At 46.2% G+C, this 26395-nt stretch overlaps 1 protein-coding gene across 4 annotated transcripts in view; it reads right to left on the bottom strand.

Moving 5' to 3' along the window:
- ZNF592 (zinc finger protein 592) overlaps positions 1–26395 on the bottom strand; it is a 48787-nt gene that overhangs the window by 6443 nt on the left and 15949 nt on the right. For 3 of the 4 annotated variants that reach the window (XM_084772375.1, XM_084772376.1, XM_084772377.1), the window contains 3 exons: positions 25824–25929; positions 11024–13253; positions 5378–5556 (listed from right to left, as the gene is read on the bottom strand). In XM_084772375.1, coding sequence (XP_084628501.1) covers positions 5378–5556; positions 11024–13234 — 2390 coding nt within the window. In that variant the 5' untranslated portion in view covers positions 13235–13253; positions 25824–25929. The remainder of the gene's footprint in view (positions 1–5377; positions 5557–11023; positions 13254–25823; positions 25930–26395) is intronic. The other variant, XM_084772378.1, reaches the window with a different exon arrangement.

The following is a 26395-nucleotide window of genomic DNA, read 5'->3' as shown; positions in this document are numbered from 1 at the left end:
TCTCTGTGTAGCCCTAGCTATCCTGGCTGTTCAGTTTTAAATTAATGAAATCACATTATAAGTTCAGTTCCAGACCAGCAAAATGGAATTAAAGGCATGTGCCACCACTGCCTGGTTTTTTTATAATTCTTAAAGAAGAAAGCAAAATAAATATTAATTAACGAGTCTAGCAGGTGCATGCCCAGGATCTTAGCACTCAGAAACTCAAGGTAAGAAGAGTATAAGCTTGAAGCTGTGAGCCCATCGGTACGATTGAGAAGGCCCAGAACTGACAACTCAGAGACAGAGATTGAGGCATCTCCATGGTAGAGCCTTCACTAGCACTTGAGGCCTTGGGATCAGTCCCTATAATTTAGGGGAGAAAAGATTCAAATAAAGTTGGTGCTGAATGTGGTGGCACACACTTTTAGTCCCAGCACTCAGGAGGCAGAAGCAGGAAGATCTCTTTGAGTTCAAGGCCAGCCTAGTCTACATAGCAAGTTCCAGGCCAGGCAGGGCCATATAATGAAACCCTGCCTCAAAACAACAACAAAAACCTAAAATGAATGAAAAAAACACATCTCCCTAAATATTTTGAAAAATGATTCCCTGTGCTCCCTTTATTTTTTTCGAAACAGGGTTACTCTGTATAGCCTTGGCTATCCTGGGTTCACTCTGTAGACCAGGCTGGCCGTGAACTCAAAGAGATCCACCTGCCTCTGCCTCCTGAGTGCTTGGGTTAAAGGCGTGCGCCACCACGCCTGGTCTTTCCCCACACCCTCCATCCCTGAGACAAGGTTTCTCTGTGTAACCCTGGCTGTCCTGGAATTCAGGATGTAAACCAGGCTACACTGGAACTCACAGAGATCCACCTGCCTCTGCCTCCTGAGTGCTGGGTTTAGATACCACCACACAACAAGGATTTTGTTTTTAATTATGTGTATACTTATGTGTCTATGTATAGATTTGTGCATGCAAGTTCAATGTCTGTAGAGGCCAGAAAAGGGAGTGAGATCTCCTGGAGGTAGATAGCGTTTTAGGTGGCAGTTAGCTGCCCAGTGTGGATGCTGAGAACCAATCTAGGATCCTCTTTTAGAGCAGGATATGGTCTTACTTGCTGAGCCATCTCGGAGAGAAAGCCAGGATTCAGTTCCCAGCACCCACATGGTAGAAGACAACTGATTCCTGCAAGCTGTCTCTGACCTCCACAGGCACACTGGCATGCACTCTCCCTCAAAAATAAATAAAGTATTATTTTTTAATCCAAATTACTGATGAGTCAGATCAGTAAGGCAAAGTAGGGATAGGGAGTCATATGCATGGACAAAGCACAAAAGGGATGACCAGGGCAATAAGCAGTTGTGTAAAAATGCCTTCTAAGGCACTCGTCCTCTTATCCCTCGGCTTGAAAACCTCCTAACGTCCCTGTGGTGGCTGAGTGAGAATGGCTACCATAGGCTCATGTTTGAGTGCTTGGTCCCCAGTTAGTAGAACTGTTTGGGAAGGATGAGGTGGTGTGGTTTTGTTGGAGTAGGTGTGGCCTTGTTAGATATGTGTCACCAGGGGTGGGCTTTGAGGTTTTAAAAGCCCAAGCCAGGCCCAGTCCCCACCCACCCACACCGCCTCTCTCTCTGACTGCAATTCACAGAACTGACGTGAGCTCTCGGCTACTGCTCCTGCGCTGCCTGCCTGCCTGCCTGCCACCATGCTCCCTGCCATCCTGCCTGCCACCATGCTCCCTGCCACCACGCTCCCTGCCATCCTGCCTGCCTGCCTGCCACCACGCTCCCTGCCATCCTGCCTGCCTGCCACCACGCTCCCTGCCTGCCTGCCTGCCTGCCACCACGCTCCCTGCCTGCCTGCCTGCCTGCCACCACGCTCCCTGCCATCCTGCCTGCCTGCCACCACGCTCCCTGCCATCCTGCCTGCCTGCCACCACGCTCCCTGCCACCACGCTCCCTGCCACCACGCTCCCTGCCACCACGCTCCCTGCCACCACGCTCCCTGCCATCCTGCCTGCCTGCCACCACGCTCCCTGCCACCACGCTCCCTGCCACCACGCTCCCTGCCATCCTGCCTGCCTGCCACCACGCTCCCTGCCACCACGCTCCCTGCCACCACGCTCCCTGCCATCCTGCCTGCCTGCCACCACGCTCCCTGCCATCCTGCCTGCCTGCCACCACGCTCCCGGCCATGATGATTTGCACTCTGAAACTGTAAGCAAAGCCCCCAGTTAAATGCTTCTCCTAATAGTTAACTTGGTCACAGTGCTTCATCAAAGCAATAGGGCAGTAACTAGGATAATCCTCTTTCAGAAATAGGCAGTTGTAATGTGAATAAAGGAACAGAACTCAGTTCCTCTACAAGAGCATGTAGTGCCCTTAACCACTGAGCCGTCTCTCCATCCTCTAACCTTGAACTTTGTGTGTGTGTGTGTGTGTGTGTGTGTGTGTGTGTGTGTGTGTGTGTGTGTGTGTGTGTGTGTGTGTGTAGAGCCCTGGCTACTCTATACAGCCAATTCTTTTTTTTTTTTTTTTCTTTTGAGACAGGGTTTCTTTGTATAGCCTTGGACTCCCTTTGTAGACCAGGCTGGCCTCGAACTCACAGCAACCCACCTGCATAGGCTATTCTTGAACTCACAGAGATCTGCCTACCTCTGCCTGAGTGCTAAGATAAAAAGCATGCACCACCACCGCCTGGCTCTGAACTTTTTTTTGGTATGGTTTATTTACTTTTATTTTAATATATATAAGTAAGGGTTTTATTTTTTCCCTGTGTATATGACTAAGCTCCATGTATGTCCAGTACTTGTACAGAAGAGGGCATCAGATTCCCTGGGATGAGAGTTACAGATAGCTGTTAGCTGCCATGTGGGTGCTGAAAACTAAGCCCAGGTCCTCTGGAAGAGCACCAAGAGCTCTTAATGCTGCCCCATTCCTCCAGTTCCTGGCCTTTAATTCCTCTTAATCTTCATGCCTGTACTCACTAGGATCTGAGATTATAATCAAGTGTCTCCAATGCTCCACTAAATATATACACTTTTAAAAATCAAGCTGACAAGCTGGGCATGATAATGCCACTTATAACACCAGCATCTGGCTAAGGCTAGGAGGTTATGAATTTGAAGCTAGCTTGTGTAACACAGAGGTCTAGGCCAACATGGACTACATACAGAGACCTTGTCTCAAAGGAAAAAAAAAAAATCAAGGAAAATGGCAGTCATGGTTACACATGCACAGTGTACATGCATATGTATACATGTATGAGTGCATCTATGTTCATGTGGACATACACTCAGGAAGCACAGGAAAGAAGAATGCAATTTAGGCAAGATAAATAAACAAACAAATAAAATCCCAAGAAGGAGAAGAGTTAGACAAATTGACAAAGTAACTAGATATAGACAAAATGAAAAAATATACTTTCCCCTTATTGGATATTTATTCTAATATTTTATTTTATTTTTGTATTCTAAGTATCTTTTAACTTATTTTTATATATGTAGGTAGTATGTGTACACACACTTATGTATGTGGGTACAGGTGTGTCTAGACCTGAGGTGGACATTGGGTACTTTCCTCTGTTGCTGTTCACTTACTCTACTGAGGCAGGGTCTTACACTGAACCCAGAGCTCGTCAATTCTACTATTCTATCTAAGATGCTTGCCCGGGGACCCACTGTCTCTGCTTCTTGAAAGCTGCCACACCTGCCTGGCTTTTGTATGGGTCCTGGAGATCCAAATCAAGCCCTCATGCTTGCTCTACTGAGCCATCTCCCAGCCATGTTTTTTTTTTTTAAGAAATGGTGTCCTGTGGTTTGGGCTAGCCCTAAATTTGCTAAGTATCCAAGGATGACCATGAGCACCTGATCTTCCTGCCTCTACCTCCAAAATTCCAGGGGAGAGTGTGCTACCACTCTTGGGCTTAATATTTAACTTTTCCCCTCTTTGGCTTTTTGAGACAGGGTTTTTCCACGTAGCCCTGACTGGCCTTGAACTCAGAGAGCTAACTATCTCTGCCCTGAGTGCTGGGATTAAAGATGTGCACCACCGCACCTGGCTATAATATTTATCTTCTTAAACACTCATATTATCTTTCTTGCCCTTCTTTTCTTCTGTAAAACAAGATATCTATGCACCCACCAGCCAACATCACATACAGGGTCTCAGAGAGCCTAGGCTGGCCTTGAACTCCTGATCTTCCTGTCTCTACTTCCTAAGTACAGTGATAACAAGTATTTGCTATCATTTCAGGGTTTGTTTTGTTCTGTTTTGTTTTTTGTTTTTTAATATGGTGCTATGAATCAAATCCAGAACTTCTAAGCATGCTAGTAGGCAAGCACTCTACCAACTCAACTACATCTGATACTAACTAGCTAACCTGCTTATGGCTCTCGCTCTCTCTCTCTCGCTCTCTCTCTCTCTCTCTCTCTCTCTCTGTGTGTGTGTGTGTGTGTGTGTGTGTGTGTGTGTGTGTGTGTGTGTGTCAGTATGAAGGTGTGCATGTGTCACTGTGTGGGCATGTAAAATTATAGAGGTTGGAGAACAAGCTCAGGTATGAGTCCTTGCTTTCTACCTTGAGATTGGGTTTCTTTGTTGTTCACTGTTGTGTTTACCAAGCTACCTTATTGCAAACTTCCAGGGTTTCTCCTATCTCTATCCATTTCACCATAAAAACATTAGAATTACAAACATGCCAGGCGGCGGTGGCGCACACCTTTAATCCCAGCACTTGGGAGGCAGAGGCAGGCTGATTGCTGTGAGTTCAAGGCCAGCCTTGTCTACAAAGCAAGTCCAGGATAGTCAAGGCTACACAGAGAGACCCTGTCTCAAAAAAAAAAAAAAAAAAAGAATTAGAAACATATGCTACCATGCCCAATTTTACAGAGGTCCTGGGAATTTGAACTTAGGTCCTTATACGGCAAAAACTTTATCTAGTAAGCCATCTTCCCATTCCCCTACTGGGGAAGGGCGGGGGGGGGGGGGGGGAGGGTGGAGCACAAGGACAAGGAGGAGAAGGAAGAAGGAGGAGGAGGAGGAGAAAGAAAAGTTAACTGCATCTATTTGTTTATTGATTTGCTTATTGATTGTTTTGCATGTATATGTATGTGCGCAGGCGTGCATGTGTCATGACATGGGTGTATTGGTCAAAGGGCAAGCCACAGTTGTTTCTTTCCTTCTAGCATGTGGGTAAAATGTACCAAACTCAGGTCATTAGGCTCATCAATGGGTTAACATTGAGCCATCTCACCGGCAATGCCCTCCACCCCCCACCCAAGACACACACACACCACACCACACTGTGTTCTTAAAACCAAACTGCAAGTATAAAACAAGTTCCAGCCTAGAAAAGACTTGCCATTGGGCAATACCAGGACAGTGAGCCAAGCAGCACCCACCTGTAGCCCACTTTTCGGGCATAGTGCAGGCAATTCTCCTTTACATGAGTCTGGAAGTAAGCAGAGCGACAAAGGACACCACACTCTGGGCAGCAGTAGGGGGACTTGTGTGCATGAATCCGCTGGTGCGCACAGAAACTACATTGGTTTGGCAGCAGCATCTGGCATACCTGGCAAGTCTAGGAAAAAACACCAAGAAAGCAAATGACACAGGTGGGATGGGGTGGGAAAACATACTGTCACAGATTGACAGCAGCCAGGTAATTAATGCCTAGAACCCCAGAACTTGGGAGGCTGAGGTAGAAGGATTGCTATAAACTCCAGAACAGCCTTGGTTACATATGAGTGATACCCTGTTTCTTTTTTTTCTTTTTTTTTTTTTTTTTTTTTTGATTTTTCGAGACAGGGTTTCTCTGTGTAGCCTTGGCCATCCTGGACTCACTTTGTAGACCAGGCTGGCCTCGAACTCACAGCAATCCACCTGCCTCTGCCTCCCGAGTGCTGGGATTAAAGGCATGCGCCACCACGCCCGGCTGTGATACCCTGTTTCAACAAAACCAATACAATAACAAGAAACAAAGTAGACTAATGTAATATGTGATTTATGTAAATGAGCCTAGGATAGGCTACAGCTCAGACTCAGGCCAGGGGAATAGCTCAGAGGTAGAGAACTTGCCTTGCCTGCTTAAGAGTCTACACTGGAAGCCCTGCACTATAAACACAAACAAAAATCAAACAAGGAAGCTAGCAAACAAATAAGGCAAATGTGGTGGCACACATCTGTGACTTTAGCACTTGTCAGGAGAGTCATAAGTTTGAGGCCAGCCTCGGTTACTTAGGGGAAAAAAAGATGTTTGTTTGTTAAAAAGCTAAATATAGTGAGTATACATGTATTCTTAGCACTTGGGAGGTTGAGGCAAGAAAATCAGGAATTCAAAGCCAACCTTGGTACAGAGTGAATTAGGGACTAGCCAGAGCTACATGAGACATTGCTTCAAAATAAACAAATAATAAAAATAAAAGGCCATTGTAAGCCCTTTTAATGTAATTAGAAAAGCTTGAATGTAGATTTGTATTGGGTAATATTAAAAAATGTTATTAATTTTACTAGGTGTGATAACAGCATAGTTAAATAAAAACTTAAGACAAAAAGATAACTGGGAGGTGGTGGCACACACCTTTAAACTCAGAACTTGGGAGGCAGAGGCAGGTGGATCTCTGTGACTTGGAGGCTAGCCTACAAAGGAGTCCAGGACAGGCAAGGATACACACAGAGAAACCTTGTCCTAAACCCCCACCCCCAACACACACACACACACACACACACACACACACACACACACACACACACACACACACACACACACAAAGAACAAGAAGATACACTCTACCAGGCATGGTGGCCCATGCCTTTAATTAGAATTAAGAAGCAGAGTCAGGTGGATCTCTGAGTTCAAGGCCAGCCTGGTGTACATAGAGTTCCAGAGGCCCTGTCTCAGGGAGAGGGGGAAAAATCTGCCCTAATTAAATGGCCTAGAAGGCAAAGGAAAGGATGAAAGCACTCCACCCAGACCCCAGCCCTTAGTCAGAGCAGAGGGAGGCAGTTCTGCTTCAGGTACAGACTTCTAGAAGGAAGAGATAAATCCAAACATGCTGCTCCTGCTTTGGTAGGGAGCTGCCCCCCACCTCATCTGAATACCCTTTGCCCTGACTATGTGGCCTGATACTGGTACTGTCATGGGAACCCAAGCCCAGTGGCCATGAAGGCTAGTTAATTCCTGGTCTCGTCTTCCTCCCTAGAAGCCACATTCAGCTACAGGAGATACTGTGAAGGATTGAAGCTAGGCTGAGAGAAGGCCAACAGTCTTCCAGAGCGGTCTCTTCAATCATGTGCGGTTGTGCGATACAGGGAAGGTGTAGGATAAGAGGGGTGCCAGCTCTGACTCTACGCCAATTTCTACATATACAAGACTTTAGAATTTGGGTAAAAAGCAATGTGGAAAATGTCATAGACCCAGACACTAGGCCTCCACAGCCAAAGGTCTTCAATGACCAAACTCAGAAATAAGAGTCCTAGCCCAACTCAAGTATGCTAGGACACAAGAACATGGAAGCCCCTAGAAGGTGCTGACCACATTCCATCTGACTCAGCACAAGAGAAATGGACGAAAGGGTGAAGATAAATGACTGTGGTGGTTTGAACAAGAATGGCGCCCCGGGTTCACGGCTCTGAATGCTCAGTCATCAGGGAGTGGTGCTACTTGAGGGGGATTAGGAGGTGTGGCCTTGTTAGATTAGATGTGGTCTGATTGGAGGACGTGTGTCCCTGGGGGAGGGCTTCGGGGCTCTCTTCCTGCTAGCTGCAGACGCAGTTGTAGTTCTCAGCTACCTTTTCAGTCCCTCACCTCCTGCCATGCTCCCACCATGCTGGTAATGGATTAAGCCTCTGAAACTGTAAGCCAGCCTTAATTTAAAAAAATTTTTAAATTTTTGGTCGTGATGCCTCTTCCCAGCACCAGAACACTGACTAAGACAGTGACCCTATGGCAGTTCCTAGCCACTTCAGATACCAAATCCTCTGCAGAAGCTCAACTTCGCGCCTCTACCCAGTACTCATGGTCACTAACAATGTCCTATTCCTTACTATCTCTGCTCAACTCTGACCTGTGCTCCCCAGGGCCAGAACACCTTCAGGGACTCTCTTCCCGGCCTTACAGGCCCAATTTAACCAACACAACCACACAATACTGCCTCTATGCCTGCAGCTACTATGAATTAGTCCTTCTGATGCGAGGTAGGTTCTCAGTGTTTTAATCTCAATGGGTCTGTCATACAGCAGAGGTTTGGGTGCAGACTGCTGCCTTTGCTGTCTATCACCGTCTCCTCGGCCGCCTCCCGCTAGCATCCCCTGAGCAGAACAGGGCCGGCACAGTGACCTGGACTAAAGTGGAAGTAGCTGTCCGTTGTCCTCCCAGATCTCTGCAGCCCTTTGTCCTGGCTGTTCTTCTGTCAACCTGACACAAGCTAGTCTTATCTGGGATGAAGAACCTCAATTAAGCTAATGCCTGTAGGCAAATCTATAGGGCATTTTGTTAATGTTTGACATAGAAGAGTCTAGCCCAGGTAGATCAGGCTAGTCTTGAATTCAAGAGATCCACCTGCCTCTGCCTCCCAAGGGCTGAGATTAAAGGCATGAACCACCATTCCTGCCCCCCCCCTTTTATTTATTTATTTTCAGCTGGGCGTGGTAGTATATACCTGTAATCCTAGCACTTGGGAGGCAGAGGCAGGTGGATCACTGTTGAGTTTTTGAGGCCAACCTGGTCTACAAAGTGAGTCCAGGACAGCCAAGGCTACACAGAGAAACCCTGTCTCAACAACAACAACAACAACAAGATTCTGCCTGCATATGCACATATGTACGTGTACCAAGTGCATGCCTGGTGCTTCTGGAGGTCAGAGGAAGGTGTCAGATTCCCTAAAATTGAAGTTATGGATGTTTGTGAGCCACCGTGTAGGTACCATATCAAACCTGAGTCCACTACAAGAGCAACAAATGGGCCACCTCTTCAACCCCTGCTAATAGTCTTTATTATGATTTAGAGAGCAAACTAATGCACCCTGGCTAAGGGAAACATAGTAAAGGAGTAAGTTGAGCTGTGTCATGAAAGGAACCCTAGGGGCCAAAGAGATGGCTCATGGGTAAGAACACTTGCTGTGTAAGCATAAGAACCTGAGTTAAACAGACAGCCTGGCATCCATGTAAAAATGCTACGCATGAACGTGACCTCAGTGCTGGGGAGTAGAACAGGCAGGTCCTGGAGCTTGCTGGCCAGACAACCCGAGCAAAATGGCGAGCTTCCAAATAAGGAAGCTCAAGAAAATAAGACGCAATCTTATGTTCTTTGTAATCTACACGCATGTACACACATGCACACAGATACACATACACGTAGCCCAACCTGGATGCCTTTCTGTTTTTTAACCATGAAGTCTTACTGTGAAGCTCTTCTGCCTCCAGCTCCTAAGTGTTGGGATTAGACCTATGTACTACCACAGCTTAAGGCTGACTTCTTGACAGAATCTGCTAGCAACATAATGGGACATAGAGGGTACAGCACATAGTGCCTTTAAAAACAAAGCACATATCTCATCAACAATAACCAGGAATCAGAACAAGTAAAAAAGCTCAACTCGGGGCTGGAGAAATGGCTCAGTGGTTAAGAGCGCTGCCTGTTCATCCAAAGGACCTGGGCTCAATTCCCAGCACCCACATGGCAGCTCACAACTATCCGGTAACTCCAAGATCTGACACCCCCACACCAATGTACACAAATTAAAATTAAATAAACTGTTAAAAAAAAGCTCAACCCCTTTTCTTTCTTTTTTTGGGGGGTGAGGGTGGGGGGGACTGGGTTTCTCTGTGTTGCCTTGGCTGTCCTGAAACTAACTCTGTAGACCAGGCTGGCCTTAAACTCAAGGATCTGCCTGGCTCTGCCTTCCAGAGTGCTGGGATTACAGGTGTGCGCCACTGCACCTGACTCAACTCCTTTTTTAAAGCTAGGAGAACATGGGTGAAAGACAGAGACCTACAACACCTCTGCACAGAGCCTACATGCCTACTCCACTCTCCTTTCTTCCTCAGCCTTGCCTCTGGCCCTGCCTCCAGAGAGGTTCTGCTCAACAGCTCTGTCTACTGAGGGGCAGAATGTTCTTAGAAAATAGACTAAGGGACAAAGACAGTGATTCACCTACCCTTATCCCCAGGTTCTCTGGGCACATGCTAAACCATGCTGCTATCTGCTAGAGGCCAGAAAGAGACCACCAAGCCAAGCCCTAACAGGCCTGAATTTGAACCAAACTAACTGGTAATCTAAGTGGAAGTGGAACACGAGCATGTTCATAAAGATACTGTTTTGTTTCTGTGTGTTGAGACAATGTAGCTATAACCCAACTGGCCTCAAACTCATAATCCTCCTGCCTCAGCCTTACAAGTGCTGGAATTATATACAAATACCACTACCCCTGGTTAAACTTGCTGGATCTTCAGGCTTTCCCCACAGGTATGAGTAGGGTCTCTTTCCAAATAAAAAACCAAGCACTATATATTTAGGTGAGATGCTCATCATTAGGCCAGATGTCCTCTTCTAAGACTATGATTCTAGGGGCTGGAGAGAAGGCTCAGCGGTGAAAAGCTGTCTGCTCTTCCAGAGGTCTTGAGTTCAAATTCCCAGGAACCACATGGTGGCTCACAACCATCTTTTTGTTTTGTTTTTGATTTTTGGAGACAGGATTTCTCTGTGTAGCCTTGGCTGTCCTAGATTCGCTTTGTAGACCAGGCTGGCCTCGAACTCATAGCAATCCACCTGTGCCACAACACCCGGCTTCACAACCATCTATAATGTGACCTGATGCCCTCTTATGGCATGCAGGTGTATGTGCAGATAGGGCACTTATACATAAAATAAACAAGAAGGAGGAGGAGGGGGAGGAGGGGGAGGAGGGGGAGGAGGAGGAGGAGGAGAGGAGAAGAGGAGAAGAAGAAGATTCTACCACTGCTCCCATATTAATGGGCTCCCTCCAGTCCCTATCATAGAACCTGCATGGCCTGAGGCTCACCACCCAACAGCCGGATGGTCTACTTACTAGCCCCTCGGTTTCCTCTGTGGTCCTCTGGAAATGTGCAGCCAGGACCATATAGTCTCGCATCTGCTTGTGACATTCAGGACATTTGGTTCCATACCGGATGAGCCTCACTGGGTCTGGGTAAAGTGGCAAGGCTGGAATTACAGGGCTGGCATTGCTTGAAGTGGGGCTGGGTTTGGGGGAGGAAGAAGTGGCTGGGGTGGCTGGTGCCGTGGAGTTCACAAACATCTGGTCCGCAGAGATGGGCTTCACAAGCAGCTGAGAACACTGCATGACAAGCCCCTTGCTCTTGTGGTCTCGGGCATGCCGAAGCAGGCTGCACTTGTTGAAGAAGAGCAGTGTCTTAGAGCACAGTGTGCACAGCACCTCGATGTGGACACTCCGCCGGCTGTAGTGCTGGCTCAGGCTCTTCTCTAAGGCAAACGCGTCTCCACACTCCAGGCAGCAGTACCCACTGGCCGGCACATGGATTCTGCTGTCTGCAGGTGGGCTGAGATTTGGCGCATAGAGGGGCACAGGGTTAGAGCTGTGAAGGACCTTGTTGAAGACCTCCACAATTAGAGGGGCGGCCTTTTTCACCTGGTGGACGAGGGGCACTGTCATTTGTGCGACCTGAGGCTGGCTCCGTCTCTGTGCTGAGGACTTTGCAGTCACAGATGCGGCAACACTGTGGGGGACGAGGTTCAAGTTGGCCAAGTGCACAGCTTTGGGCAAGAGACTGGCAGGGGCCAAGGTTGATGTCTGAAGTGTTGTGCTCTGCTGCTTCTTGCTTGCCTGTGAGCTCAGGGCAGCTCCTTTTGGGACCCGGGGCCCAGAGACGCGGCAGGGAGATGAAGAGTCACTGGCCTTTATCATGCTCTCATCCCCTTTCCTGTCACCCTGGGGGCTCCCTGAACTTATGCCTGCCTCAGAAAAGGGCTCTTCCACAGGCATGGCTGTGCCCTCATCCCCCGGCACCTCACTAGGGGCCTCAGCAATGGTGCTCCCTACAGGTGACTCAACAGGGGACTTACTTGGATCATCAGGGTCTGGCAGGATCCTTGTAACAGTTCGTTTGATTTCCCCTGATGATGTCTTAATTGTTTTGATTCTAACTTTGGGAATTGCTGGTGGGGAGCTGGCAGCCACAGAAGGGGACCCTTTGCTGCTACTGTCACTGCAGATGCTCCGAGGGCTGTCTGATGGCTTGATACTTTTTCTAGTGACCTCCAGAGGGCTCCGGGGACTCTTTGGTGACTTGGGCATTTTGGGGCTGCCTTTAGAACCCTCTTTAGTGGGCCCTGAGGAATCTTTTGTGTGACCAGGCTGATCCTCCTTGGTGACACTGGCCACCCGTTTGGCCTGTAGGGCCACCAAGGCTGCAACACAAGAGGACAGTTTGGAATGGGCTGGCTTCAGACGCTGCCGAGGTGGGACAGAGGAGCAAGCACTGAGCTCTGGAGCAAGCTTCTTGAGCTCTCCAACACTGCTGCTAGAGTGACTGCTGAATTCTAAAGCTTCCCCAAAGAGCTGACTGGAATCCAGATCTTTGGGAGGCTCCAGCGCCTTCGGCCCAGCCCGCTCCTGCTCCTGCTGGCTCTCTAAAGGCAAGGGTTCTGGTTTGGCTTCTTTCTTACAAAAGTGATCAAACATGTGTAGCTCCGGGACTGGGAACTTAGCCAGAGCTTCCAGGACTGGGCCCCCCACAGCCCCGGGAGGAGGTGGGAAGTAACTGTCAGAGTGCTTGGCCTTTATCCCAAACCCATTATCTTTGACAGGATCTTCAGGTTCTGGACTGGAGATCGGACTGAATTGGTTGAAGGTGGGTAACGGCTCCGACTTGGAAGGTTCTAGCTTGTTCGTGAAACTCCTAGCACTGTCTCCATTTATGAAAGAAGACTCAAACTTCCCACAGTGGTGGGAGTCTGAAGGCAGGTCTGAGCTCCGAAACCCGTTGTGGAGGAGACTGGAAGCAGTGTGGTCTTTCTCTGCTTCAAACGACTCTTGGCGGCTGGTGTTCTTGACTATGACACTCACAGCCGGCACGTCTGCGGCTGATCCTGAGTGAGCCAGGGACACATTCTCATCCATACACATGCCGGAAGACTTCAGGGGGCTCTCATTCTCCTCACTGGGGGTCTGGATGGCCTCCTTGGCATCAAGACTTGTGGGATCTGGGATGTCAAAGGCAGCCAGAAGGTCATCAAAATCTGGGGTTTTCATGTCCCCCATGGCTGGATGCTGACAAGAGCTACAAGAGAAACAAGGAATAGAATCAGTGACCACCAGGGCCTCCCTGAACTGTCCTGCATCATCTGTTTAGAATACTTATCACACTAATGCACACATGCAGCTGGCCCACCCCTGTAGACCACCACCTTCTACACTAGGAAGTCACATACCTGAGTTTCACCCTAAGAGGTTTAAAAGGAGAAGCTTATACGTAATGACAAGCCTGGAAGGTCTTAACCCTTAATACTTTCGGATTTCTGGCTGGCCTTATGACCCCATGACCAAAAGAAAAAGAGAGTGTACCCTTCTATCCAATTGAGCCATGCCCCTCACATCTCCCCATCAACTCTGCCCTCACTACCATATGCTCACTGGCATATGTTCACCCTCTGGGTGGCTAACATTTTTAACACACACAAATATCAGGAGCGAACGGTGCCTAGAGTCCTCTGCAAACCACTGCCCAGAGTCTCTAAAGATCTTTACTGAATGTTTCTGTACACATTCTCATGCTTATATATATTTTCTCTCTTCTCCCCACTTCTCTTCCTCTCTCTGTGCTTTCTCCATTTCTTCTTCTTCCCCCCCCCCCTACTTTCCTTCTCTTCTTCTTTTTGAGACAGGGTCTCTCTCTATAGCCCTAGCTGATCTGGAACTCAATATGTAGACCACGCTATCCTCAAACTCACAAAGATCCACCTGCCTCTGCCTCCCAAATGCTGGAATTAAAGGTATGTACCATCACGCTCAGCTGCTATCAAACCCCTCCCTTTTTGGTTTTTCGAGACAGGGTTTCTCCGTGTAGCCTTGGCTGTCCTGGACTCACTTTGTAAACCAGGCTGTCCTCAAACTCACAGAGATCCACCTGCCTCTGCCTTCTCGAGTGCTAGGACTAGAGGCACGTACCACCTCACCTGGCTCTTAAAACCTCTTCAAAATCTTTTTTAATTTATGAGTGTTTTGATCAAATGTATATCTGTGCATCATATGTGAGTGTACTGCTTCTGTAAGGGGACATAGGATTTCATTATGGGAGGTTGTGGGCCACTATGTGAGAGCTACAAATCAACTGGGATCCTTTTCAAGAATAAGTGCCCTTAGCCGGGTGTGCTAGTGCACACCTTTAATCCCAACACTCAGGAGGCAGAGGCAGGTGGAGTTCAAGGCCATTCTGGTCTACAAAGTGAGTCCAGGACAGCCAAGGCTACACAGAGAAACCCTGTCTCAAAAAACCAAAAAGAAGAGCTGGAGAGATGGCTCAGAGGTTAAGAACACTGTCTATTCTTCCATAGGTCCTGAGTTCAATTCCCAGCCACCACATGGTGGCTCACAACCATACCCTCTAATGCCCTCTTCTGGAATGTCAGTGTACATGCAGACAGAGCACTCATATATATATATAAAATAAAATCTAAACAAAAAACCAAAAACCCTTGCTAGTAATCTCATCACCTTAAACATTCATGTAAGCATATTTATATTTAAGACTACAGCTCTATATCAGTATCTGTAGTTTTGGAGAATTATTCTCAAGGCTGAGGAATGGATTCCTTCCATCTGGGCACTAGTATCTACAGAAGGACTTTGTCAGTCTCCTTCCAGGACCAAATAAAGTGTGGGGGTGGGGGGTGTGAACCAAGTGTGTGAAGAATTCTGATAATCCTAGCACTCAGAGGTGAAAAAAGCAGGAGGATCACAAGTTCAACGCCATACTTTCTTACATAGAAGATTCAAGGCCTAGACTAAACACCTACTAATGAGGAATAGTTAAATATTTGACTATTATGCATTCAACAAAAACATGGTCAATTATCTACACAGAAACAAAAAAAATTACTCATTAACTTTAAAAAAGACTAATACAAAAAGTATTGTCACATTATAACAATATATTATAACTTTAAGTATCTATTGGCATTATGATTAAGGTTTTAAACAGAACAGATGTTTGTCTCCTGAACTAGGTGCTGGAGTCCATGAACAACAGGCAGTGAACTGGTCTGTGAGGCCACATGACTATGAATAAATGCCTTTGGGACGCTTGCTTCAGATGCTCCCTCCCTCCTTTTTTCTTCCAGTCTTCCAATGCCTACAGGGAAAAGAGCTGAAGAAAGGTAGGACAGTCGGTCCTTCTGCAGTGCTGGGGAAGCGTGTGGGAGAGGGGAGCAGTGGTTGATAGAGAATAAGCTTCCTCCACCAGAAAATGACAGGGGCTTGAAGAAGTATTACATCAGAACAAGCACTGTTCTCCCACGGAAATGCTTCAGGGGTTTGCTAGGTCAGACAGCTAGTGCAGGAGTGCAGATGCACACTTACACCTCACCTCTCGGGAAGGCTGAGGCAAGAGAATGGAGAGAAGAAGTCTAGGCCGGGCTACATATGAGCCGTCATATACAGGGCTGGGTACCTCTATAGAAGAGGGTATGCCTAGCATGTTTAAGGACCTGGATTCAAAGCCAGGCGTGGTGTCCATGCCTTTAATCCCAGCACTCGGGAGGCAGAGGCAGGCAGATCATTGTGAGTTCGAGGCCAGCCTGGTCTACATAGTGAGTCCAGGACAGCCAAGGCTACATGGTGAAACCCTGTCTCAAGAAAGCAAAAAGGACCTGGGTTCAATCCCAAACAACACACACACAAAAAAGTTGTGTGTGTGTGTAGTAAAGCAAGCATTTAAATCCAGAAAGAAAAAGGAAAAAAAAGAAGAAAAGTTTAGCTTAGCTAAGAACAGACTTGACACTGAAAATAAGAGTTTTTCTTCCCTTTGCATCAAAACCTTCAAATTAAAAAGAAAAAACAAACTGGGTGTGGTGGCGCACACCTTTAATCCCAGCGCTTGGGAGGCAGATCTCTGTGACTTTAAGGCCAGCCTGGTCTACAGAGTGAGTCCAGAACAGCCAAGATAACACAGAGAAACTCTGTCTCGAAAAACCAACAAGAAAAAAGAAAAATTTCTGGTCTGGCAAGATGACTCAGCGGGTTATGACACTTGCTGCCATGCCTGATAACCTCAATTGATTTCTGGGGCCCACAAAGCCAATACTCCCCCCCCCCGCACCCCCACTCCCCACACAAACGCTAAATATAATAAAATTTATTATATCTCTGTGAGTTCAAGGACAGCCAAGGCTATGCAGAGAATCCCTGTATTGAAACAAACAAACAAACCCATTTATTTTTTTGTTTGTTTGTTTGTTTTTCCAGACAGGGTTTCTCTGTGTAATAGCCCTGGCTGTCCTAGACTCACTTTGTTGACCAGGCTGGCCTCGAACTCGCAGAGATCCGCCTGTCTCTGCCTCCTGAGTGCTGAGATTAAAGGTGAGCGTGCCACCACGCCTGGCTATAACCCCATTTCTTGGCATACTAAATCCAATAATGGGAATATAATAAAAGTTATGCAGCAGGACATCAAGGAGGCTGAGGTACTCCAAAAGCATTAAGAAAAGCTTCATATAGATATTTACTAATATGGTCTGTTTAACAGGGCAGAGAAACTCACACTGCTGCAGACTGACACAAGAAGTTGTCATGAACTAGGACGACTGTAGCCAGATGTGGTAGCTCATGCCTTTAATCCCAGCACTCAGGAGGCAGAGGCAGGAGGATCTCTGTGAGTTCAAGGTCAGCCTGGGCTACTAAGTGAGTCTAGGACAGCCAGTACTACACAGAGAAACCCTGTCTGGGGAGGGAGGACTACTTTAGGATCACAAAACTAAGTTAGCTTCAAAATGTGCTATGATTTTTGGGATGGTAGGGCAGCAGGGAGGAAGAAGAAAGCAAGGAAGAAGGAAAGAAATGTTTCTTACCACTTGGTGAACTCTTGATTCTGCCCCCAGAACATAATGACCAATTTACATACTGACTCCACAAATGTTCAATGATTGCTTATAATAGTTAAGAATTTTTAGCCAGGTGGTGGCGGCACTCCCCTTTAATCTCAGTACTCAGGAGGCAGAGGCACACAGATCTTGAGTTTGAGGCAAGCCAGATCTACATAGTGAGTTCCAGGACAGCCAGGACTACACAGAGAAACCCTATCTCGAAAAACAAACAAATAAACAACTGTTGAGTAGGGGCAAGAGTTACCAAGCAGGCTCAAGAACACACCGTTGCTCCCAAGACCTACATGAGTTTCAGCCTGGACTCTGGAAGGAGACTGGTCAGAGAGACATCGCTTTCATGGATGGTGTTCAAAGGAAGTTAGCAAAATCACTAGCTAGATTAAAGGAAATGTGTGTGACGGAGGTGGGAGGTGAAGTGTTGCTGCATATTTATCTGGACTCAGAACCAAGTCCCAGACTAGGAATGGTACAGCTGAAATACTGAAGATCGGGGCTGGAGAGATGGCTCAGCAGTTGAGAGCACTGCCTGCTCTTACAGCAGTCCCAAGTTCAGTTCCCAACCACCACACGGTGGCTCACAGCCATCTATGGTGAGATCTGGTGCCGTCTTCTGGTGTACAGGTATGCATGCAGGCAGAACACTGTATACATAATAATAAATAATACATCTTTAAAAAAAAAAGAAATACTAAAAAATCATGAACCATAGGAACTGGCTTTTCTCCCCACTATGCTGCTAGACTTTGATTAAAATGTAAAATTAAACTAGCCTTAAGGACCTCTGAGTTCTTAAACAGACAAGGCTACAACAGCTGAGCCTAGACATAATCTAGACTTGCTTATAGGTCAAGTGACCCAAAATCACAGATGTTCTGAGTGACTGGCTAATGCTTCATTCCATGAGACACCTGTCCTTCAAACAATTAAAACAAAACAAAACAAAAAGCCTAAGGAGTCTCAGCCTTAGATAAGAAACAGCTGTTCCAATAGACCCAGGCAAAACAGACCCAGGCAGGCATAGGCATTACACAGGATGTAAGAATGAAAGAGAATCTCCGCAAATTATCATGTCTGGTGGCTTCCAAGCGGCCATAGACTGCTGCCGGTCTGCCTATAAAGTGTAAAATTAACAGGGCCAGCAAGAAGCTGAGCAGGTAGAAACACCAACCACCAAGCTGGAGGACCTGAGTTCAAGGCCCAGAACCCACATGGTGCAAGATGATAAACAACTCTTATCCGTTGTTCTCTGCCTCCCACACATGTACTATGGCATGTGCACACACAAAAATAAATAAAATGTAATATATGTAAAATAATAAAGTAGTAATAATAACAAAATGCAAATGACTAAAACAGATGCTCAGTTTCCAGGCACAGCAAGTCTGACTCAATAGGTCTGGCTCAAAGCTTCCTGGTTGTTTCTAGAACACTGTTCTAGCCCAACCTCTTGATTACACATTTAAAAAACTAGGTTTATCCACAGGTTACAAAAGAGACACAAAGCTGAAGGCCCAGACCCTACCCTGAAGCTCATACCAGCTGCACCAGGCATACTGAGGGTATGAGATTCCCACAGAAGTCACCCTAGCTCCCTTTGTTTTCCTTACTATCCCCCATGGCATAATTCTCTACCATTATTACAGCCAGTTTCAGTAAAATACTTGCTTTCCTGCCTTTACAAGCCCTTGGTAGGAACTCATTAAATTATTAATTGGCACTTTTAGACTTGGCATTCTACTTGGATGTCTAACAGACACCTCATATCTAAAGGGCCTAATAGCAACTTTCGATTTCCTCTTACACTCATCCTTACCCAGATCCTTCCAGGTGCTGAGGTCAATTTTTTTCTTTCCTTCATACCTCCCACCTAGTCCACAAGCAAATACCATGCACTATACCTTTACGATACATCCAAATCTAACCGCTACCTCGCCTGGATTTCCACCATGGCCTGAATTCTCCTCTGGCTTATAACAGCCGTGGTCAACTCAACAGCCAAATGCTTCTTTGAAAATGTAAGTCAGGCCTGGGCATGGTGGCGCACACCTTTAATCCCAGCACTCGGGAGGCAGAGGCAGGCAGATCGCTGTGAGTTCGAGGCCAGCCTGGTCTACAAAGTGAGTCCAGGACAGCCAAGGCTACACAGAGAAACCCTGTCTCAGGGGGGAAAAAAAAGAAAGAAAGAAAGAAAATGTAAGTCAGACCCTCCTTTCAACCTGTTCCAGCACCATCTTGTCTGCCCCTGAGTAAAATACAGTGTTTCTTGCTGCCTAGCCAGCATGCTGCAGCTCACTGGCACGTCTTCCCATAAGGTGCTCTCATCAAGTTTATCATGGCACCCATAGATCTCCTTACCACTCCTCAGGCATCCTGGCCATGTTCCTCCTCGGCACCCGTACATTTCCCTCTCTCTCTCATTCACAACTCCTTGCCCACTTGGTGCATACCTATACCACCGTAACTCAGAAGCCTGGGCTACACAGAGAGACAAGACGAGAGGACAATGAAGACAGGAGAAGAAGGCTCTTGTTCTAGGTCTCTGTGGGTCACCTCCTCAGGTCCGACAGACTTGGATCTGTGTAGGTGCTCTCCATGGCCACCCCTGTCCCTTATCTCCAGCCCTTTATTCTACCTTTTCCCCCTCCGCAGCACTTATGACCATTGAACATATATTGCCATTTATTTCCTTATCTGAGTAACAATAAGGAAATTATTTACTCAAATTTACTTCCACTGTGTTTACTGGAAGGTGACCCACCATTAGAATTTCACAAGATTATTTGTCCACAGCTGAGATTATACAAGGTTGTCACAAATTCCCAAGTAAATTTATTACCAGCTTTACCATTTGCCTACAGCCTGAACCCCTGAAACTTTCATAAAGAAAGGCTGTAAGGGGTGATAGGCCTTGTGAGTAGGAAAAGATCTACCTGAAATAGCCCTTGTCTATAAATCCTGGATCCCTACAGAAACTGATTAAATCTAAATATTTCATCAGTGAAAAAACACCTACTGGCCAAGGTCCCAGGATCATCCAAGACATGTATCTGAGGGTGAAATCAGTGAGAAGCCAGTAGAGACAAAAGACTAGCTCTAAGAGCTAGGAGCTAGGAGCTAGGACTCAGGAGGAAGGCACAGGTTGATCCTGAATCATAAGGGAATACAATTCTATGAGAAGACTAAACCCCACTAAATTATGCACGGTATGCGTGAGTTTTACCACCATACAGCTTCTGTGTTACAAGAAAATGAGACAGGGGCTGGAGTGATGACTCAATGGTTAAGAGCACTGGCTTCTCTTCTAGAGGACCCAAGTTTGGTGTTTGTTTGTTTGTTTTTGAGACTGTGTAGCCTTAGCTGTCCTGGACTCACTTTGTAGACCAGGCTGGCCTCGAACTCACAGCGATCCACCTGCCTCTGCCTCCCAAGGGCTGGGACTACAGGCCTGAAACATGGTACTGGCGAGGACCCAGGTTTAATTAGTATCTGACCCAGACACACAACTATCTATAGCTCTAGTTCCAGGGGACACACACATGGCATACAGACACACAAGCAGACACACACATGGCATACAGACACACAAGCAGACACACACATGGCATACAGACACACATGCAGACACACACATGGCATACAGATACACATGCAGACACACACATGGCATACAGACACACATGCAGACACATGGCATATAGATACACATACAGACACACACATGGCATATAGACACACATGTAGACACACACATGGCATACAGACACACATGCAGACACACACATGGCATACAGACACACATGCAGACAAAACACCCATACATATAAAGTAAAAAGCCAGGTATGCTGGTGCACACCTTTTAATCCCAGCACTCAGGAGGCAGGCAAGTGGATCTCTGTGAGTTCAAGGTCAGCCTGGTCTACAAAGAGAGTTCCAGGACAGCCAGGGCTGCTATACAGAGAAACCCTGCTTGAAAACCGAAAATCATCATCATCATCATCATCATCATCATCATCATCATCATCATCAAATTAAAATGAAAAAATATAGTGGAGGGAGTAAGAATAATAGTCTGGGGCTGGAGAGATGGCTCAGAGGTTAAGAGCACTGTCTGCTCTTCCAAAGGTCCTAAATTCAATTCCCTGTAACCACATGGTGACTCACAACCACCTATAATGAGATCTGGTGCCCCCTTCCGGTGTGTAGGTGTACATGCAGGCAAAACACTGTATACATAATAAACAAGTCTTTTTTTAAAAAAATTATAGTCTGAGCAGACTGAGAAGCAGAAACTAGGGCTAGATAACAAAGACAGAGAGAGATAAAACCTGACACTTTGTAATCTGCACTTATTTTACCTTGCCTTACTTGCAAACAGATCTCAGCACTACCTGGGCATTGCACTTGTGAGAACAGAATCAGACACTTGAGAGAAAAGGAGACAGCAATCCTGCTCACATCTGTCTTAAAGAATCCCTCCCACTGAACTTTGTAAGCACCGTGCCACGGCCGTAAGGACTCCTTGCTGTTTGGTGGTTCTTCCTCAGCTCATCAACCACAAGCAAACAAGAGTTGCAAAGATTCCAACGTTGAAATGTTGCAGGAACACAAGGACATGCCGCTAGCCTTGGGGATCTCTGTGGCTGCCACAGGGGTAGGGGCTTTTCTCAGCTGCCCCCTGACACATGCACAGATGTTCCTCAGCCTACAATGGGTCTATACTGCAGGAAAACCATTCACTTTAAGTTGGAAATACAAATAAGAAGTGGTCAATTAGAACTGCTTGTTAGCAAAGTAACTTGAGTCAGGGCTGAGCACCCTGTTCCACCATCCACCCCTCTGTATGACTTGGGTAAAAACTGCCTGACAACATGAGTTTGATCCTCTGGACACACATGATAAAAAGAACCAACTCCCCAAAAGTGTCCTTGTCTACACACACACACACACACACACACACACACACACACACACACACACACCATGGCAAGTGCACACGCACACATACTAAATAATTTAAATAAATGTTTATGTGTGTGTGTATATTTTTGGGTTTTTTTTTTCTTTTGGAGGTGGGGGACAGGGTTTCTCTGTGTAACCTTGGCTGTCCTGGACTCACTTTGTAGACCAGGCTGGCCTCAAACTCACAGAGATCCACCTGCCTCTGCCTCCCGAGTGCTGGGATTAGAGGCGTGTGCCACCACGCTCAGCTTTGTTTTGTTTCTTAATGTAAGTCTGATGTGGAGATGCATGTCTGCAACCCCTTAGGGGATGGGAACAATAAATACTCGGGAGGTTAAGCCCAGCTTGAATTACATGAGACCTTGTCTCAAAAACAAACAAAATACTTTGAATGTTTCCTTCAAAACTCACATTAAAATGTAATGACCATAGTGACAGAATTAAGGGGTAGGACTTGAATTTTTTTCCCTTTGGGGTTAAGGAGATACAAGGTCTCTTACAGCCAAAGAGGACCTTGAACTCCTAATCCTCCCGCTTCTACCTAAGGGCTGGGAGTACAGGTGATCTGGGGGTGAGGCTCTTGAGAGGAGACGAGGTCTTAAGAGTTCTGCTCTCATGAATGGATAATTAAGGCAGGGATGGTTCTTAGTTTTAAAAAAATATATGGTGATTCAGCCAAATGTTTTTGTCTCACATGCATGCCTGTTAGTTCATTTTATATAGCACAAAGGCCACCAATAGAGATGTGGCCCTTTAACCTTGGAATTCTCAGCCTCTAGAACCACGAGCCAAATCAACTACTGCTTATGCATAACTCAGTCTATGATTTTTCTCTTACAGCAACAGAAAACAGATGAAGAGCCCCACTAAGTGACCACAAAAAAAAAAAAGTGCACTACATGGGTGATTCATTTATATGATATCGTGGCTAGCTATCAGGAAATGTGGCTCAGTGCCACTGCCCAACACACAGCCTGAGAACAATGAGAATCCAAATTAGAAGTGTCCAACCAGACCAGAAGGTTAGGAAACAGTGAGCCCCGCCCTTTGCCATCCTCCCCTCTTCTCTACCCCATGTGCCATCAATCATTTCTTCCTTTCCTCCCTCCTTCAGTCACCTCTGTTGTCTTCAGAGACCTAGACAGTCAGACTCTATTCTAAACTGCATCCGCAAGAAAGTAGCAAAATTACAGTTATGAATTAGCAATAAAAATATTTTTATGAGTTAGGTAGTGGTGGCACACCTTTAATTCCAGCACCCAGGAGACAGAGGCAGGAGGATCTCTGTGAGTTCAAGGCCAGCTTGGTCTACAGAGTGAGTTCCAGGGCATCCAAGGCTACACAGAGAAGAAACTCTGTCTTGAAAAACCAAAAATCAAAAATAAACAAAAATACTTCTATAGGTGGGTGTCACCACAACATGAGGAACTGTATTAAAGAATCACAGCATTAGGAAGGCTGAGAACCAGTGGTGTAAGGGAATATCAGAGAATATGTGCAATGGCATATCACTATGTACCTTTCTATCATCAGACAAATGGGTCCTTATGTTAGCTGGATGCATAGGTATGAACCTTGTGGTCCTCGCTACACAGGAAGCTGAGGCAGGAAGGTTAACCTGGGTACAGGAGATTGAAGGTAGCCTGAGTAAAATAGTAAAATCCTATCTCAAAAATTAAAAAAAATGAGGCCCTGGGCTTGACCACCAGCACCTCAATTCTGTTAGCCAGATGTGGTGGCGCACATCTTTAATCCCAGCACTCAGGAGGCACAAGCAGGAGGATGTGAGCTCTAGGCCAGCCTGGTCTACAAAGCAAGTACAGGACAGCCAAAGCTACACAGAGAAACTGTCTTGAAAGACAAAACAAAACAAAAAAGTGGATGGCGAAGTTTGCCTCAAAATAACAAAGAACGGGAGAAAGAGAGCAGGAGAGTACATAAATGCAACAAGATTAGTTACCAACTGTAAACTGAGTGAAGGTTTTTTGTTTTTTGGTTTTTGGTTTTCCTAGACAGGGTTTCTGTGTAGCCTTGACTGTCTTGGACTCGCTTTGTAGACCAGGCTGGCCTTGAACTCACAGTGATCTGCCTACCTCTGCCTCCCAGGTGTTGGGATTATAGGTATGCGCCACTGGGCCCGGCTCTGAGTGAAGTTTTTAATCAAGTTCTTTTCTTTTCTTTCTTTCTTTCTTTTTTTTTTTTTTTTTTGGTTTTTCGAGACAGGGTTTCTCTGTGTAGTCTTGGCTGTCCTGGACTCACTTTGTAGACCAGGCTGGCCTCGAACTCACAGCGATCCGCCTGCCTCTGCCTCCCGAGTGCTGGGATTAAAGGCGTGTACCACCACCACCTGGCTAAGTTATTTTCTATAGCATTTATCTTTCAGGAAAATAGTCCCTTGCCTAGACTCCATAGGTCAAACTAGTTAAGTCCAAAAGTTACACCCATCAGGATAAATTGTAATAATAATAACTAACAAACAACCCTCAGTAAGAATGTGTGAAAATGGAAGCTTTGTGCATTGCTAGAAGAAATAGAAATGATATTGCTGCTGGGTGGTGGTGGCACACGCCTTTACTCCCAGCACTCAGGAGACAGAGGCAGGATCTCTGATTTTGAGGTCAATATGGTCTATAGAGGGAGTTCCAGGACAGCCAGGGCTATAGAGAGAAACCCTGTCTTGAAAAACCAAATAAGTGAATAAATGAGCCAATGAGTAAATGAATAAACAAACAAATAAATGGTACTGCCACTACAAAAAATTCCTCAAAAATATTTTTTAGGAGCTGGAGAGATGGCTTAGCGGTTAGGAGCACTGTCTGCTCTTCCAGAGGTCCTGAGTTCAATTCCCAGCAACCACATGGCAGTTCACAACTGTCTATAACTCCAGTTCCAGAAGATCTGACATGCTCTCACATACATGCGAGCAAAACACCAATGCAAATAAAATAAATATTTTTTAAAAAAAAATTTAAGAGTACCAAATAGCCCAGAAATACAATTTCAGGCATATGAGCCAAGCATGAGAATACAGACTTTTAATCTCAGTATTAAGGAGGCTGAAGTCAAGTTCCAAGGTAGCTTGAGCTGCACAGCAAGAACTTGCTTCAAAATAACCACACTCCTCTGCACCCCTCCCGCCCCCCCGCACGTCCCCAAGACCTCAAAATCTTTACATGTTCATTCATAGCAGTCACATTTACAATACCCAAAGGTAAGGCAACCCAAGTATCTATCAATGAATGAACAGATAAAATGTAAAATATATAAAAATGGAATGTTATTTAACCTGAAAAAGGATGGATGCTAGGGACATAACTCAGTGGTAGAATGCTTGCCTAGCACAGATAGTCTTGTAGTCTGTTCATATCACTGAAGAAAGGAAAGAAGGAGGAAAGGAATGAAGACAGAAGGAAGGAAGGAAAAAGTGGGGGAGACAAGGAAATTCAGAGACACTACAATATGAACAAACCTTGAAGACATTATCTTAGTGATAACACAGTAAGACAAATATTGAGTGATTCCATTTACATGACATTTCTAAAGCAGAAAGTAGGATGAATGTTGCCAAGATGGCAGGGACAGAGACAGGCGCTCGCTGCGCGGTGGGCGAGCTGGGTGATGAGTGGTGGCCATGGCTGCTTAACTGGAATTCCTTAATGTCACTACACATTCAAAAATTAGGAGATTTTGTTGTATTCTACCACCAAAATGAAACCCCAGGAAAAATATAAGCTCTCTTGTAGCCAGACTCAGATCTTCAAGGCCAGCTCAGGTCAACCTAGACATCATACCTTAGTGAGGTTCTCAAAACAAGGGTGTGGTGAGCGTTGCTGGGGGAGCAGAGCTGCGGAGAAAGGAAAAACTACCTAGGCACATGGTCTAGAGTCCAATCACCACCTATGGAAAGAAGAAAAACAAAATGCTTTTTAAATGGGTTTAAAGATAAATGTTAAAGTAAGGAAAGAATTTAAGAAAATTAGTAACTGGTAACAACCATCCCAGCATAAGTACAACTCTGAGGAAAACCTCTAAATTCAAAGCTGGTCCCATAAAGGCAAAACTTCCAGCCCCAGACCTGCTCCACTCTACCTAGGTCAGCCTGATGGTTCAGAGCATAGACTCCACCTAGATTAACATTCCACTGGCAGCTAGTTAGCCATGTGACCTGGCGGGTGCACCTATACCTATGTGTCTGTTTCCCATGTGTAAAATGTAGCAAGCACCCACAGAGCCACCTCAGTATTCACTGCACTCTCAGTGGCAGGCAGGCGTCCCCTCACCCCCTCCAGATCACCAAGAGGAAGTGCATGCAGAGGACAGAGGAAACAGTGAGGCAGCTTTGCCCACAGCTCCCGCTCCAGTG

Source organism: Acomys minous (genome assembly GCF_964271855.1).
Source record: "Acomys minous genome assembly, chromosome: 2".
Classification (NCBI taxonomy): Eukaryota; Metazoa; Chordata; class Mammalia; order Rodentia; family Muridae; genus Acomys; species Acomys minous.
The sequence above is the reverse complement of the archived record's forward strand: the minus strand, read 5'-3'. Positions and strand labels throughout refer to the sequence as shown.